Genomic DNA, 15,319 nt, shown 5'->3' with positions numbered 1-15,319 from the left:
TCTACCAAAGCTTGGAGTTTACCAAGTACTAGGCATATCAGATAGACAATATTTGGGGTTTTTTTTTTTGTTTGTTTTTTGTTTGTTTGTTTGTTTTTTTACATCAGATAGGAGCGAAAGACTTGTGACTGTTCAGATAGGCAATCTTTTGAATCTTCCTATGTGCAGCTGAGAAAATTGGAGAGGAAAATAGCAAATCTATAAACTTTTGTGAAAGCTACATTAGAGAATATATTAAAGGGTAATTCTCAAGTACTCCACACTGTACACGCTCAGTAAACACAAGTTCTGCTATTCCTGTGATCCTGTCATTTCCTTTCCACCAGTCTCCCGGTCACTCCACCCTCCCAATGGATACATGGCAGGGACATCAACACCACACACACACACACACACGCACACACACACACATGCATGCACACACAGGGTTTCTAAACCACATTACTGTTGTGATGTTTCTAAGAATGAATTAGCTGGTAAAAATGAAACCCTACCTTTCATTATTAATGTCTCAATTGAAGAGAGCTTCATTTTCCCCATATTCTGAGTGGCAGAGAAAGCTCAGCACATACTTTCTCCCAGCACTTCCCATTTTAAAACCCTGACATTGGAGGTGCTGATCTGCTGCTGACCCTTGACCTAGCCAGGGGGTTAAGATCCCAGGCCAGAACAGTCCTGCACCAGGGCTTTGGATGCTGAGAAGCTAACCCGAAGAAGAAGGGCGCTTTGACCCCTGAGCTGGACTCAGCACAGCCACATGCAGGGAGCACTTTTGCAGCAGGTCCTTGGCTGGCTGTGTGGCCCGAAGCCCAGCTTCCAGCACATCCTGATCCTGCCTATCTTCCAAACCTGGCTACCAGCTCCCTGCGGACTCTGTGAGGTCCCAGGGTCTTTCCAGCTTATATTCTCTGTGCTTGGAGTCAGCTGCTGTTGTTTGCTACCCAGAACCAAGTCTAGGGAGGACACTAGAGCTCTGCAGTCAGAAGATATTTCCAGGCTTCCTAATATGATATTGGTCAATAGCATAAGTTAATTAGAAATGGATGCTAGAGGAAAGAATTTTGAAATACTCTCGAATGCCTGTCATAGAACAAAAGCTAATATTAAAAGTTTGCTTTGGGATCCAGGCAAATCCTTTATCTATTCTTGGAGGAAATTACCACCAAAAAATAAAATCTGCCACCCAGTATGTTGACTGTTAGCACAGCCACTGATTTATAAAGAGAAAGTCAACGGCCAGATTAACATCAGAGACAAGCTACCACTTGTCCTTCATGGGAAAATCAAGACAGAACTCTTTCTTCTTTGCTGGTCACCTCGCTATGGTGCTTCTGTCGTATTTCAGAGCCCTTAGAGCCTTTTAAAGCCACTTCTGTTCCACTGTAAGCCTCTCATTACACCCTTAACTCATTTCTGGAAAATTCCATAAGCAAAGTCTTTAATTGTAGCTTAGTAAAACTCATGTTAGCCTTTGAAGATGAAACAGGGCCCTAAGATCTTTTTGTCATCTAATGATGCAAAACAAGAAAAGAAGTAGCTCTGACATTTAAACAGTGCTTCAGTGTAGCATATACACTGAAGTAGTATAATTCTGCTATAAACGCAGAATTAAAATCCCACATGCAGAGTGTAAATATGAACCTGTCAACGTGAAGCTTCAAAACAGGAATGCAGGTCTAGCCCAGGAGCTGGACTGGTTCCTTAGAAGCAGGGGATGATTTGGGGATTCTGAAGCAAGGACAGACACAAAGATAGAGACACAGAGAGCCCTGGCATGAGTTTTCTGCCAGGCCGCTCCCACACCTGACACCCTGCAAATGATGTGAATCAAGCAGCTACTCTCCCTTCATTTCTTTCTTTTTGCTCAAGCTATTTTGCGTTTTTTTTTTTTTTTTTTGGTAGCCAAACAATCCTGATTTTTAAATGTAGGGAATATGAATTTGAGAATTGCTCCCAGTTTAGGAGAAGACAGACAACAATAATTGCTCATTTAACAACAAATGCAATAGACAAATGCTTCTGAGAGCTGGCCCAGAAATTACCTTAGTCTACACTTTTGTTCTGGGCATCACACTTTTAGAACTTTCCATTATTCTATCAGCAAACTTTGCTACTTCTGCTTCTGTGTGACTGTTCTGAGTCACATCTCAGGAAAAGAAACAGCACCTGCGAGACACAACTTACATCCCAACTCAGCCTTAGGACCTGTGTAAGTGCAGAGCGGTCGCCTTCTCAAAGGGAACCAGTGTGAAAGTCATTTGTGGCTCCCTGAACACCAGAGGTCCAGGCAGGAAGAAGGATCCTATTCACAGGATGCCCCAGTCACAGGATGGGGACGAGAGACACTGAAGAATGTCTGGGAAAGTCACTTCCCTACTCCAGCTTGGGCTGTTGCCCCTCCCACCTGGATGACTGACAGCCTTTGAACTGGTTTCCTGCTCCTACTTGTTGCCTATCTGCAATTCAGTCTCCATATCATTGCCAGACGTGTCTTTTGGAAATATGAACCCAAGCTGGGCGTGGTGGCACACGCCTGTATCCCAGCACTCGGGAGGCTGAGGCAGGATGATCATTGTGAGTTCGAGACCAGCCTGGGCTACAATGTGAGCTCAAGGCCAGCCTGAACTGCATAGCGAGACCGTGCCTCACAAAGACAAAAATGAAAATACTAACCTGTCATGTTACTCCCCTCCTTCAGACCTTCCAGTGGTTCTCAGGAAACATCAAAACTCCTCCGTGTGGTCTTAGAGCTCCGGGCCTCAAGAGCCTCTCTCACCTCAGTTTGTAGCACTCCCCTTGTGCCCTTACTGCTTTTCAGTCTCATTGGCCAAGAGGTCCTCTGCTCCCTCTGCCTGCAATGCATTTCCTATGGATTGTCCTGCCGACTCTGTCTTTCCCTCCCGCAGACATTTTCTCTGACAGCTCAGTCCGCACAAGCTCCCACGTCACCCTCTATCACCTACATTAGCCCGATTTATTGTCTCAACATTGTTGATCACATCCTGACTTCTGGTTTATTTATCTCTGTATCACCCCTCTCCTTCCACTAGAATGTAAGTTCCCCGAGAGCATGCAACTAGCGTAAGTCACTGAGGTACTGCCAGCACCTGGGACCATGCCCGACACCCAGGACATACTCAGAAAACAACAGCTGAATGTATGCACGGATGAACCACGTCCCCAAGGTTCTGAGCTTAGTTCCTGTATGGAAACATGACCATGGAAAATAACTGCTTTTTTTGGGTCACAGCCTCAAGTTTCTGCAGGAAACCACTGTGTAGACAACACATTCCTTGAGGACAAGGGCCGCGTGCTTGTCCTTTGGGGCTGCAGCTCGGTATCTGACACACAGTGATAGTGAAGAAATAGGTGCTAAATGAATTACTGGACTGCAGCGTCTGCCTCTGCCCCTGTCAAGGTCATTCCAAGTTATTTTCTGGCTTAAAAGACTAACTAGAACTCTTCAATGCTTACCACAGAACTATAGGATGTACAACTTTAAAAGTAAAAGTTGTGTCTCATGAGTTTGAGTTTGCTTTGAAGGGCTCACTGAAGCTGAGGCTGAATATACCTGGACACCTCCAGCCCTGAAGAGGAAACAGCTTCTTAAAGATGAGCCTGAACATGTATGCAGAGTGACCAAACTGTACGATGAATTCTTCAATTTTTAAAAATGGTTTCTGGTGTAATGTACATTGTCATTAATTTGCCTCAACATTCTCCCCCTCACTTGGAGCATCTTTATCCCATTGTTCTTGCCACGTCCCGCAGCAGCTCTGGAGTCCTCTTTCGGGAGTGTCTTTCCTTGTGCTGGCTACCTCAAAGTCCTGAATTAACTGGTTTAATGCAGGGATACAGGTGTGTGCCACCACACCCAGCTTGGGTTCATATTTCCAAAAGACACATCTGGCAATGGTATGGAGACTGAATTGCAGATAGGCAAGAAGTAGGAGCAGGAAACCAGTTCTGATTTAACACATGCACTTTTTATGTTCATTTGGACTTTGGGGAAGAGCCCTAAGTTGCACAGCGCCTGATCAAGTGAATTAGGTGGATGAGGACACACTCTCAGATTTTTATGACCCTCCCTTTCTGCTGGATGGCATTTGGCAGCAGCACTCACGTCTTTGATTACATCTCGTAAAGACGGGAAGGAGGGTTCCGCTCCTGCTTCCCAGGGTGGCGAGGGTGATGGGACAAGGGTGTTCAAAGCGAGGGCGAGGGTTTTGAGAGGGATTCGTTGTTCTTATGACTTCCATTGTAATAAACTTTTAGAAAAACTCACTTATGTGAATGGCCATCTCGCTTCTTTAGAGTTAAGAAACACTGTTTTGCACTAGCAGGGAAGACACTGTAGCAACCTGGAGTCATCCTTTTGGAATGCACTAGTAGCTGGAACAGAGGGAGAGGTCTTTTCCAAGAATTTCCAACATGTGGACACTTTCTTGTTCTTACATTCCAATCGGTAAAATGGAAACCTAATCTTTTTGTTCTTTTCCTTGAGAGCTGTCGATGTGTCTGGCCGTGACCCGTGAAGAACTAATGCCAGCAGGAGCTACTCGCTCCCCGTGCCCAGGCCCTTCGCATGGAGGTTTCCCTTCGTGCTCTGCAGGGATCCACCGCTGCTTTCCCTACCGGTTCCCCACCGAGCTGCCTCCCTCCCATCCCTCAAGGCGGCACTGCAGGAGAATACTTTCCCTCTCCTGCACATCTACATCTCTGTCTGCTCCAACTCAAGGGCTCTGCTGTCCCAATCCTGTAATTCACAAGACAACCTGAGCCATCTCAGCACTGCAGGTAGATTCCATCACTCCCGGTTGTGCAGCTCTCCAATGTGCGCGAGTAGAAATCCTAACTCCAGACACTGAGGGAAGGTTCTGTACTATCTGGTTGCACCCACCCGCCTGAGCCTTGGGGTGCTGTCTGTGTCACACCCACCCACCTGGGGCTTCTGCTCTGTCCTGTGCTGATGGTTTTCCAGGCTGCTCTTGCCCCACCCCTGGAGTCTTCTCTTCCAAGACTCAACATAAATGCTGTGTCCTCCTCAGAGATGCCCGCCTAGCCCATGAACCCCAACACTGTACCCACAGGGGTCCCCTTTGGCAGTCCCAGGGCACTTCCTCCCACTGGCCTAACATGCTCCTCGTATTGATGTAGCTAAGGTGGCATCCGGAGCTGCTCCACTCCTCTGTCCAAGCAGGCCAAGCAGGTCACATTGGGGCTGGTGTCCCAGAAGCAAGGGCCACTTTCGGTGGTCCATGTGGACTGATTAGGTTTCCACCATGGAATTCTGTGCTATGTACACACATGAAGAAAACACACCCAACACTGACACTCTTCAGTAAGTAGCTGCTCACCTGGGAAGAAGGTACAGCTTTACTGACCTAGGGTCTTTCAAGAAAGAAGAAACCAAGGGCCTACGGAAGTTGGAGCAGAGTATTTTGGCCACTGTCACTAGAGGGAAGAGACCTAGAAAAGCTGAAGGGGAAGGCACACCTGTCTGCAAGTGATGCAAATACAACTCAGAGCCCACGGGTGCAAGGAGAGGGTTGGTCCGCAGCAGCAGGTGGCCGAGGGCACTGGGCTTCTGGGTGCTCTGGCCCTATGGAGAATTACAGCTGAGTGTCATGGCAGGGCCAAGGAGTGAGCTCTCTGACAATGGAGTCCAAGCACAGCCCGGCTTCAGCTTGGGCAGGGCCTGTTCATTTGTGGGCATTGAGCAGCACTGCCTTCCGGTCCACAGAAAGTTCACAGCAGCAGAGGCCCCATGGGGCAGTAAAAGCAACCGCAGTAAGACCCATCCGTTTATTGGATGGTCGTGTCTGTCTGTCAGTACCGAAAGCTTCACGAAGGAAGAGACCATAACGGCTTGGTTTACCATCAAGGCTACCCCAGACAGCTGCACAGACCGCACACTGCTCAGTTCCCGTGAGTGTCATTCACGCAGAGTGTAATTCATCCAAACAGCACCCCCAAGAGTCACGTGACTGCTTAACCCTTACAGTGTGGTGAGCAGCCCTGGTTTCCACTGTACCCTCAGGATGGTCACAGCGGTAGGAACACAGCAAACACTGGGAAAGTATCTATAGAACGACCACTGGAGAAAAAACTTGCAATCTTTTTCTCTCTCGGTACCTCTCTATGCTGCTTTTTAAGAAGTCTTGAGTGTTTTTACCCCAGGCATCTAGTTCAATGTCTCCAGTAGAGACCATTTTATCCTTTTAGAGCCACAGGGAGTCAGAACTGGGTGGAAGGTTGGGGCTGGTTATTGCTACATCTTACTGATGAGAAAGGGGAGCCTGGAAAAATAAAGTGGGTTCCCCCATACGGTGAGAAAATGAAGAGCAGGCCAGGGCTCTTGCGATCCAGGATCTTTGGCTTAGAAGTAGGCTGTGGGGCCTCTCTTCTCTCCGGGGAAAGGCGTGTGCAAGATCTGCCACAAGCTCTGATTCTGATAATGCTTTCCACAGCAAGGAGGGACCAGCGGAAGCTCATATGTCAAGACAGCAATTAAAGTTCCACCAACGTACTGTGCTGTGAATTCTCCAAAATTAATCTTATCTTTGAAATCTCCCTTTCATTATTTCCAAAATTAACACTACCCTTCTTTTCCCAAGTGCTCATGAGTCATACCAACAGCAGCATCTTCCTAATCACAGAAAGTGACATTTATTAAGTATTGAGAACCAGAAACAAAAATATGCAAACCAAATCTACTCTGAGGAAATACCAAAGATTTACTGGAAGGCATACATCAAAAATTACACTGGGGGGCTGGGGATTTAGCTCAGCGGCAAAAGCGCCTGCCTGGCAAGCGCAAGGTTGTGAGTTCGGTTCCCGGTATCGGAGAAAAACCAAAAAAAAAAAAAAAATTACACTGGATTTTTATATTAATAAATGCTTAAAGTAAGGCTTTCAGCTCCAGTACGACCTGTTACTTTTGCATTACCAAGAATTTTTTTTTTTGGTTTTTCTCCGGAACCAGGAACCGAACTCACGACCTTGCGCATGCCAGGCAGGCGCTTTTGCCGCTGAGCTAAATCCCCAGCCCCCAAGAATTTTTTTTTAAATAACAATGTTATTTGGTGCAGGATTTAGTATTTTTACTATATGACTTTTACTTAAATTAGTAGCTAATTTTCTTTCTACTGCTAGAATTAAATTGTGAATAATCAAGCAATCATTTCTACTTTTGCATCTCCATTTTTCATTTTTAGATTTATGGTCCTCCAAATACCTGCCATGAAATCAGTGCTGCTAAAACAGTGGACAGATTTTGAGTAAGCACAAGAGTGGGCCCTGAAATGTCCTTGTTAGGAACACTGCCCCAGAGACTATCTGGGCAGGTCACTCTGTGGGAAAATAATTTTTGCGCTTTTTGTAGGCTGCTAAAGAATATGATTTTGCTGTTACCACTGGTCAAACTGTGTGGGGCAGTGTAATCTATGATTCTCATACTTTGGTCCCATTTAAGACTTGTGTAAATTCAATCTTAGGCTGTGAGTAGATATCACAGATTCCTTTCATGGCACCTTTTCTGATTATCTGTGAAAACATAAAGACAACTGAGGCACAGCCTGCACCCTTAGGAAGTCTGGAGAAGGACTTGGTGTAGTGCAGTAAGCTAAATTCAGACATTTCACTGAAAGGAGGTCCACCTGCATACAGCAACAGGAAGAGGGCACTGACTAGAAAGAGCACCCAGCACCTGGGATGTGGCAGTGGGTGCAACCCACGTTCACCTCCAGCATGAGGGATGCTGAGGTGGACAGAGGATGGCTCACTGCAGAAGTCCTCTCCGATGCACAGGCACAAAGCAGGATTCCACACTTGGGGCAGAGGTCTTCAGAGCAAAAGCTAGTGGCTACTCCTGAAGGTTTAAGCGGAAAAAGAAGTGATATCCACTATGTTTTAGATTTAGGGAGCTAACCGGCAGCTGTAAAGAGAAACAGATTCTGAGAGAAGCTGATCAGAGATAGTACCTGGGAGGGGAGAGAAGGGATAAATCACAATGCCTTATAAAAATTTATGCACATTTACTTTAATGTTTTTCTTAATTTTTTTTCACTTTTGGAAAAAGTTTGCATTCTCTATCACACTTTTTCTTTTGTTTTGCCAGTGAAGTATAATTAATCAAGTTGTGGAACATTACTTGTCTTTTTTCTTCAGGAATTTTGAGCAAAGATCTATCTGAATACAAAAACAACATTGTTATCCAGAAAAATATCAGATAGAAGGAATATTTCTAGCTTGCTAAAAGGACTCAGCAGTAAAGCATCCTCATAGCACTGTATCTCTTCCCATTGGGTTCACATATATTTATCTTGTTTTTCATTACATTCTTGTGAAATGGGCTAGACAGGTGTTTTTATTCCAATTTTGCAGAGGACAAAAGAAAGTAATTCGTAAAGATATGAAGTGACTGTCTAAGGTTATATACCTTCCTAAATGAGACTAGAATCCGTCTTTTGATTCTGGTGCTCAGGTATTCAGTCAATAAGCATGAGATGAGCAAATCCTGTATTGCAGGAAGTTATGGTAGTTCCTGGGAAAAGAATGAATAACGCATAACACAGACACTGTACCTGCCCAGAGGACTCCTAAGAGAACAGAGAGACAGTCAATATGTACAGTGAAGTGTGACTCAGATAGTATGACAGGGAAGTGCAGTGTGCTGTGGGCTTGGCTGGGCCACCCAACCAAGGGTGGGGCCTTTCTCCAGGGAAGAGACCTGGAGCCTTGAACAATGAAAGAGGATGACTGCTTGAAATCACAGCATTTCCATTCTGTAGTACCAGTTCTAGGTGTGTGTTTCCATGTGCCTCTCATTTAGGAAGTCCTACATTGTCCATCTGTCATATCTTTATAAGAATGAATTATCTCATGCTTATTTGTCTACTGATAAGACAGGAGAATCCAAAGATAAGTTAATTTACCAGCTAGGCACAATGGTGCATGCCCGTGAGTGCAGCACTCCAGAAGGCTGATGTATGGGGTTCACAAGTTTGAGTCCAGCCTGGGCAATTAAACAACTGAGCAAGACCATGTTTTAAAATTAAGGTGGTGGGAGAGGGGCTTGGGATGTAGCTTAGTGAAATGGTCTGGTACCATTTCAAAACAAGAGACAAAAGTAAAAAGTAAGCAAAAATACATTGTACGACCTTTAATCTATAACAGCTAGAATTTTCTGGAGACAAAGGGTTCAAAAACAACTAATAATCTTCAAGAGGCATATCTGGTGAAGAATGAACTAAAAAGTCCCTATTTATCACCAGGATAAGGAGTTACAGGAAACATCAGGGAGGCAGAATTTGACATGTAAGTTGTAGATCTTAGAGTTGGAAGGCAAGAATGAGATAAACACAGAACACTGGTGGATTATAAAAACACTACAGAAATGTGCACTGTTTTGGCAAGGATTTCCCACCACTGCTCCCCAGCGAGGCAGAGGCAGAGCTGAAAACTGACAGCACACAGTACCTCACCTACTACGCCCTCATCACCCCGAGACCCACCACAGCCAGCTACAAATGCTTGCTCAGTTATTCCCAGAAAACTGAACCCACAGAAACTTTTATAATTGTGCTATTAACCTTTACAGCTTTTTCAAAGAGAAAGGCTCATGAGTCACATTGACTCTACAACTCTCGACCATCTGAATCTTCTCAAAGATGATGGTTGAAGAAGTTTTTAATTCTTGGCTCTGCCTGATAAACCCCAATTTTAAAACCTGCATTTTTAAGTGGTGATTTATCTCACTCATCTTAAAGTTATATTGGCTTCTGGACACATCGTCTGCATAATCACCTTATATTTACTATGGCCAAAACCCCCACCACTCTTGGGCTGCCACCCTTAGAAAACAACAACCGGGGCCTGGGGATATAGCTCAGCGGCACAGCACTTGCCTGGCAAGTGCAAGGTTGTGAGTTCGATTCCCGGTACAAAAAAAAAGAAAACAACAGCCAAACAATGCCCCTATGAGCTGCCCATTTTGGTTCAGTGAACTGAGAGTCTCTCATTCTCAAAAAGAATTTTTAAAAATCATGAGATTACTATCAGTGATAGAAGATCTCAGATGTCTACTAGCCCTGCCTTTGTGCTTTATAGCTTTATATACTGGGTATGCAACTTGCCCAGTGGTGCTGTTAGGACTAGAATTCCTGGATTGTGAACTGAACAAACAAACAGCACTAAAAGAAGCTCAGAGTCTGATATCCTGAGTTATAAATCTGGGTTTAACACTCTTCCTCCATTAAAGTTCCTCATCTGAATGATGTGAACAACAGTGACCATCTTACAGGTTACAATTAAATGAGGTAATGCATGTGAAGATTTTTGTAAAAGGGAATAGGGAAGTAGGAGACACTCAGTGAAAAGTTTTTTTTTTAATCAATCACTCCTAAACTGGACCATTTCCAGCAGTATCATTTTTCTCTTCCCTTTCTGTGTGCAGCACAACTCTCCCCACTGTCTCCACTGTGAGGCCCTAGTCACCCTCAAAACAAGTTGTAACTGATTTCTCTTCTCATTTTCCAACCCGCATCTATGCACACACTGCAGCCCTACCAATAAACTTTCTTCCCTATTCAAAAGGCCAGAGTACAGTTTCTATCACCTATTGGGAAGGCAGCAGAATCTCCCTGCTGCTGCTTAGGACCGAATACCTCAGCCTGAATCTGCGAACATTTTCAAGCTGGGGCCCCCTGGGCTGCACTCGGAGCACCTTGTTCCCCCAGGCTGGCTTCCTGGGCTTGGCGTCAGTCATGAGGTCAAGTTATGGCATCTCACCTCTTCCTGATGCCCACTCCAAATTCTCTTGGGAGTTGTTCTCTGAGAGCCAAATGGATAAATTATATCCTCTACTGCATAATGGTTCTTTAACTGTTCCACTCATAAACATGGAAGTTCTGCTTCTCTGAGCATACTATAATACTGGACCAGGTTTTAGTAAGCCCATTTAGGGCTGGCGCTGGAGCTCCTTGTTTCCAGGCTTGCCCTGGGTTTGATCCCCAGCACCACCAACAGTGCCCCCCACCACAAAAGAATCAAAACCAATTCTAATGAACAGTTCTTCTGTCAAAAACTGTGCTGAATAAAAATAGAAAGAATTCAGAAGAATCTCAACATTCAAAAAGCCAGATTATAAAAAAAGATTTCCTAAAGTGCAGATTCACTTGCTTAATCATTTAAGCAATATCTCAAATATGGTCGATTGTCAGGTAAGATGATCAGAAGTCGAAGAGTACTGTTATGTACTGTACAATAGCACTACTTCTGTGAAATAATATACCACCTATCTACCACATGTAGCTTATTAAAAGCAAATGCCAGTGAACTATATCAGTGACTCCTTAAATTAAAAGAAATCACAATTGCCTTGGGAAATATCTTCTCATATTAGAGAACGGCTTTTTGTCCTTGTGGACACGAGTGAGGAATTTCCTGATTCAGAATAAAGGCAAACACTTTCAAGGCTGCTTTTATCCTGTTCCAAGGCTGAAGATGAGAAGCTGTTCCTCCTACCTCACTGTTTACAACACTGATATCCGGCTTTATAGCCACGGTTTTAAAGATAGCTACGGTATTAGCCAGAATTACCTGTTAGGGGGTGCCAGGCTATAAAAGCGTGAAATGTATGCATGGTTTCCTTTAAACAAGATCCTAAGGCTTCCTATTTCCCAAAACTGGGGCATTATTTCTAATATCTGGACTGTTTGGTGGACATGGCTCATGAAAACTAAAACAATAATAAGTAAAACAGACTGCGTTGCTGAGTCAACTGGCTGATTCTAACAGAATGACAATGTGACACTTTGCATAAACAGTGACTAAGAGCAGTAGATCATCTACCATGGTGATATTATTTCCTACTTAATTTCACATCTCATACCTCATCATCCCCTACTTAATTTCACATCTTGTATTGTATTTTGTAAAGTTTCTAGGGAAAAGAAAAAAATAAGCTTTTGCTTGAACCACACACAAGCCTTCCATCTAAGTATTTACGTAGTAAGAACTTGTGGCAGGTGGGACATTTCTTGTTTTGTAGTATTACAGTCATAATTCTCTCCAGGATAAGGTTTATTTAAGGCCCTCTGAAGGAAGGAGTTAGTATAACTAGATTAATACCTCATGCCCAACTCCGAAAAAGCTAATAGGAAGTCTACATTTCACCTGGAGTTGAAAATGTGTGCTAAATGATTTCTCACTTGAGCAGTAATACATTGAAAATTCAGTTCATTAGATTCTAGTGTTTTCATTCTTGTAATTCCCAAACCTACTAAGAAAGCAGTTGTACAGGTTTCTTCCTCTGAAATCACGCCGACTTTGTGCCACAGGTCTTTCTGAGGATACATGGAGATTGCATTTCAATGGTGAACAGAACAGAAGATGGAACCAGTTCCTTAAAAAAAGAAACCACCTATGTTGAAATCATGAATTTTTCCTTGAGATCATCACAAGCTGAGTTTCCTTAATGTTTTGATGAGAAGCGAATTAATAAAGTGATAAAATGCTACACATCGCTAAATGTTATCTGAATGAAACTATTAACTGAAATTCAGTAAGATTAGTTTTAAATATAATTTTTCTGCAAGGAGTGAGTTTGGTTATCCTAACTTACAGTTTTTCAGATCAACCTATATTCTTCCTGGGGCCATTATATTCATGTTATCTGAACCAAACTTTCCAAATAAAAAACAAACAAAAGAAAATCACAAAATACGTAAATCTGATTTGGGCTTCATGGACAAGCATTTTATTCATATGAATTAAATGCATTTTTCTAGGCTATAAGTAGTGTGGGATGGCAAACAACCTGTAGGGCTCACGTGACAACTGTGAAAATTCATACACTCTGCCTTTAAGTTAGGTTGGCCCCACTAAAATGTTTCTTTTGGGAGCTCTTAATATCTCCTGTCTGGCCGCCTACAAACTCCATTCCTCAACCATGGAAGTAAATATGTCTAAAATTGGTGCTCGTTTTGGTAAAGCAAGCGATGACATCACTCTGAGCTCCGGTTTGCGGGACACAGCGCGGCGGGCGCACTGCGCTTTGTGGGTAGTTAGGTCCCCACGTGCCGCCTCGCGTGCCCACGCGTCACTGGTTTGGAGCCAAGGTTTGTGTTCAAAGGTCTCTCACTATTTACACACAGGGATTCTCCAATATCAGCTTTGTCAAACACAGGACAGAAAAAGGAACTACATCTCTGCCCTACACAAGGAGAAACTAAACAGGGCACAGCACTGTCCGTGTCTTTAATGTCGCTGAACTCTGCTTCTACAGTAGTTAAAACAATACCTTTGAGGTTATGCATATGTTATTGCAAACTGATACAACAACGGTGTGACGGGTTTTGAAAACGACCTTCCCATGTTTCAGAGATTGTCCACAACTGTACAATAAGTTTCCAAGTCCAACACACAATCGCTGACAGCTGTTACTGTGATTGGGTTGCTCCTTCTGCAACATCTGTCAAGCTCTGCTGCCTGCGTCCTAAGTCAGCACCCGTTCTTCAGCAATTAGTAAACGGTGCTCACTCACAGAACTTTAGAGCTTTAACCGCCCCAGAAGAAAAACCTCAAAAAAATATACCATATGAGAGAGTGGGTAGGGAGCACCCAAGCACCAAGCGCGGTCTGCTCCCCTGTGGTGTGCTGGGGTGAGGAGGTGGGGAGTGGGGAGCCCCTTATCTCCTACCCCCAGCATCCCCTTACCCAGTGCAGATGAGGGCCAGAGGGAGTCGCGGGCCGCGAGCCACCGACTGCGGCTCCTGGAGCGCGTCCCGGAGGAGCGCGTCCCGGAGGGGCGGGCGCGCCGCTGCTCCCAGCGCTGGGCTGCCTCTCCAGCCCTCAGCCAGAGCCAGCGCGAAGGTTAGCACCCTCGGCGCTGAGACTTGCAGCTGGCGCGGTGCTTGCGGTGCCTGCCCGGGTCGCGGGTAGGGGACTTTTGCAGACTGCAGTTCGCCCGCCTTAACGCAGTGCAAGATGTATTAGAAATAACGTGAAAACGCACGGCGACGGGCCACACGCACCCAGGACAAACTTCTGTCTGTGCTCAGGCTCTGCAGAGGAGCCGGCTGTCCTCAGCTCCGCCCCGACAGGACTGAGAGCGGTGCTGGGGTCCGTCCGCGCGCACCACGCGTGCACAGCCAGGGCCCCTTTGCCCTTGGACCGCGCTCAGCGGGCCCCGAGCGCGACCCACCCGGACAGAGGCGGAGGAGCGGCCTCCTCCGCGAGGCTCCGAGGGGCCCTACGCTCCCCGCGAGCGCCGCCACCGCTTGCCCTCTGCACTTCCAGCCCGCCGCGACCCTGCGCGCCCGGGAGTGACCTACCAAGAGCGGCGACCAGCACACCGACAGCACGCACATGATGCCCATGAGCTGCAGGGCCGTCTCGGTGGTGATGCGGCCCCACTGGGCGCTGGACTGCGCCGCCGCAGCCTTGGCCCGGCAGCGGGACACCAGGGCCTTGATGGTGGCCAGGTTGCAGGCGAAGGTCACGGCCAGCGCCAGGAGCCCCAGGAAGGCGAAGGTGGAGGCGAAGAAGAGGTTGCCCCAGTTGTGCGCGGAGCTGGTCCCGTTGCCCCCCCGCGCGGTGCTGATGAAGCACCAGGTCCCGGGCCACTGCACCGTGTACTGGCCCACGCCCAGCACCGGCAGCAGGGCGAAGGCGAGCACGGCCAGCCACACGCCGAGCAGCACGGCGCGCGTGGCGCGCGTCTTCATGTGGCTCGCGTACCAGTGCGGCGCGCGGATGGCCAGCGCGCGCTCGACGGCCATGGCGCTGGCGATGAGCAGCGAGGACAGCCCGAAGACCGTCATGGTGAGGCCGAAGAAGGTGCACAGCCGGCCCGACGGGTCGTGCTGCTCCCAGCGCTGCTGCGACAGGTACACGACGATGACCACCGGGCTGGTGAGCAGCTGCCCGACCAGGTCGGTGAGCGCCAGCCAGCCGATGCACAGCAGGAAGGACTTCTTGCGCTTGCTCTCCCGGCGCCGGTAGCTCCGCGACACGAGCAGCATGGCCAGCGCGTTGCCCACGAAGCCCGTGAGCATCATGGTGATGGGGAAGGCCACCGACACCGACCCGCAGTCCTCGCCCGGCCCCGGCGCGCGGCTCAGGTTGCTCCGCGCCTCGGCGGAGCGCTCGGGCGCCCACATGCCCGGGTCCGAGTGGTTGAGGCGGGTGCAGAAGGGGGCGCCCCCGCCGTCGCCCCGGCTCGTCTTCATGTCGGCTTCGAGGCGAGGACGCGTCGGGGCCCGGAGCGCAGCGGCAGGGAGAGCTGGCACGCAGGGCGCGGGCGGTGGCCCAGGGC

General features: G+C 47.0%; 1 protein-coding gene across 1 annotated transcript in view; it reads right to left on the bottom strand.

Moving 5' to 3' along the window:
• The window catches only part of Ptger3 (prostaglandin E receptor 3 (subtype EP3)), a gene marked incomplete at its 5' end in the record, with an annotated part of 67,510 nt that extends 52,191 nt beyond the window's left edge, over positions 1-15,319 (bottom strand). Inside the window, 1 exon segment of the mRNA XM_005385244.2 lies at positions 14,337-15,319. Coding sequence (XP_005385301.1) covers positions 14,337-15,233 — 897 coding nt within the window.

This window comes from Chinchilla lanigera, unplaced genomic scaffold, assembly GCF_000276665.1.
Source record: "Chinchilla lanigera isolate Chin_1 unplaced genomic scaffold, ChiLan1.0 scaffold00022, whole genome shotgun sequence".
In the NCBI taxonomy this organism is placed as follows: domain Eukaryota; kingdom Metazoa; phylum Chordata; class Mammalia; order Rodentia; family Chinchillidae; genus Chinchilla; species Chinchilla lanigera.
Note: the sequence above shows the minus strand (reverse complement) of the source record. Positions and strands in the feature narration are given on the sequence as shown.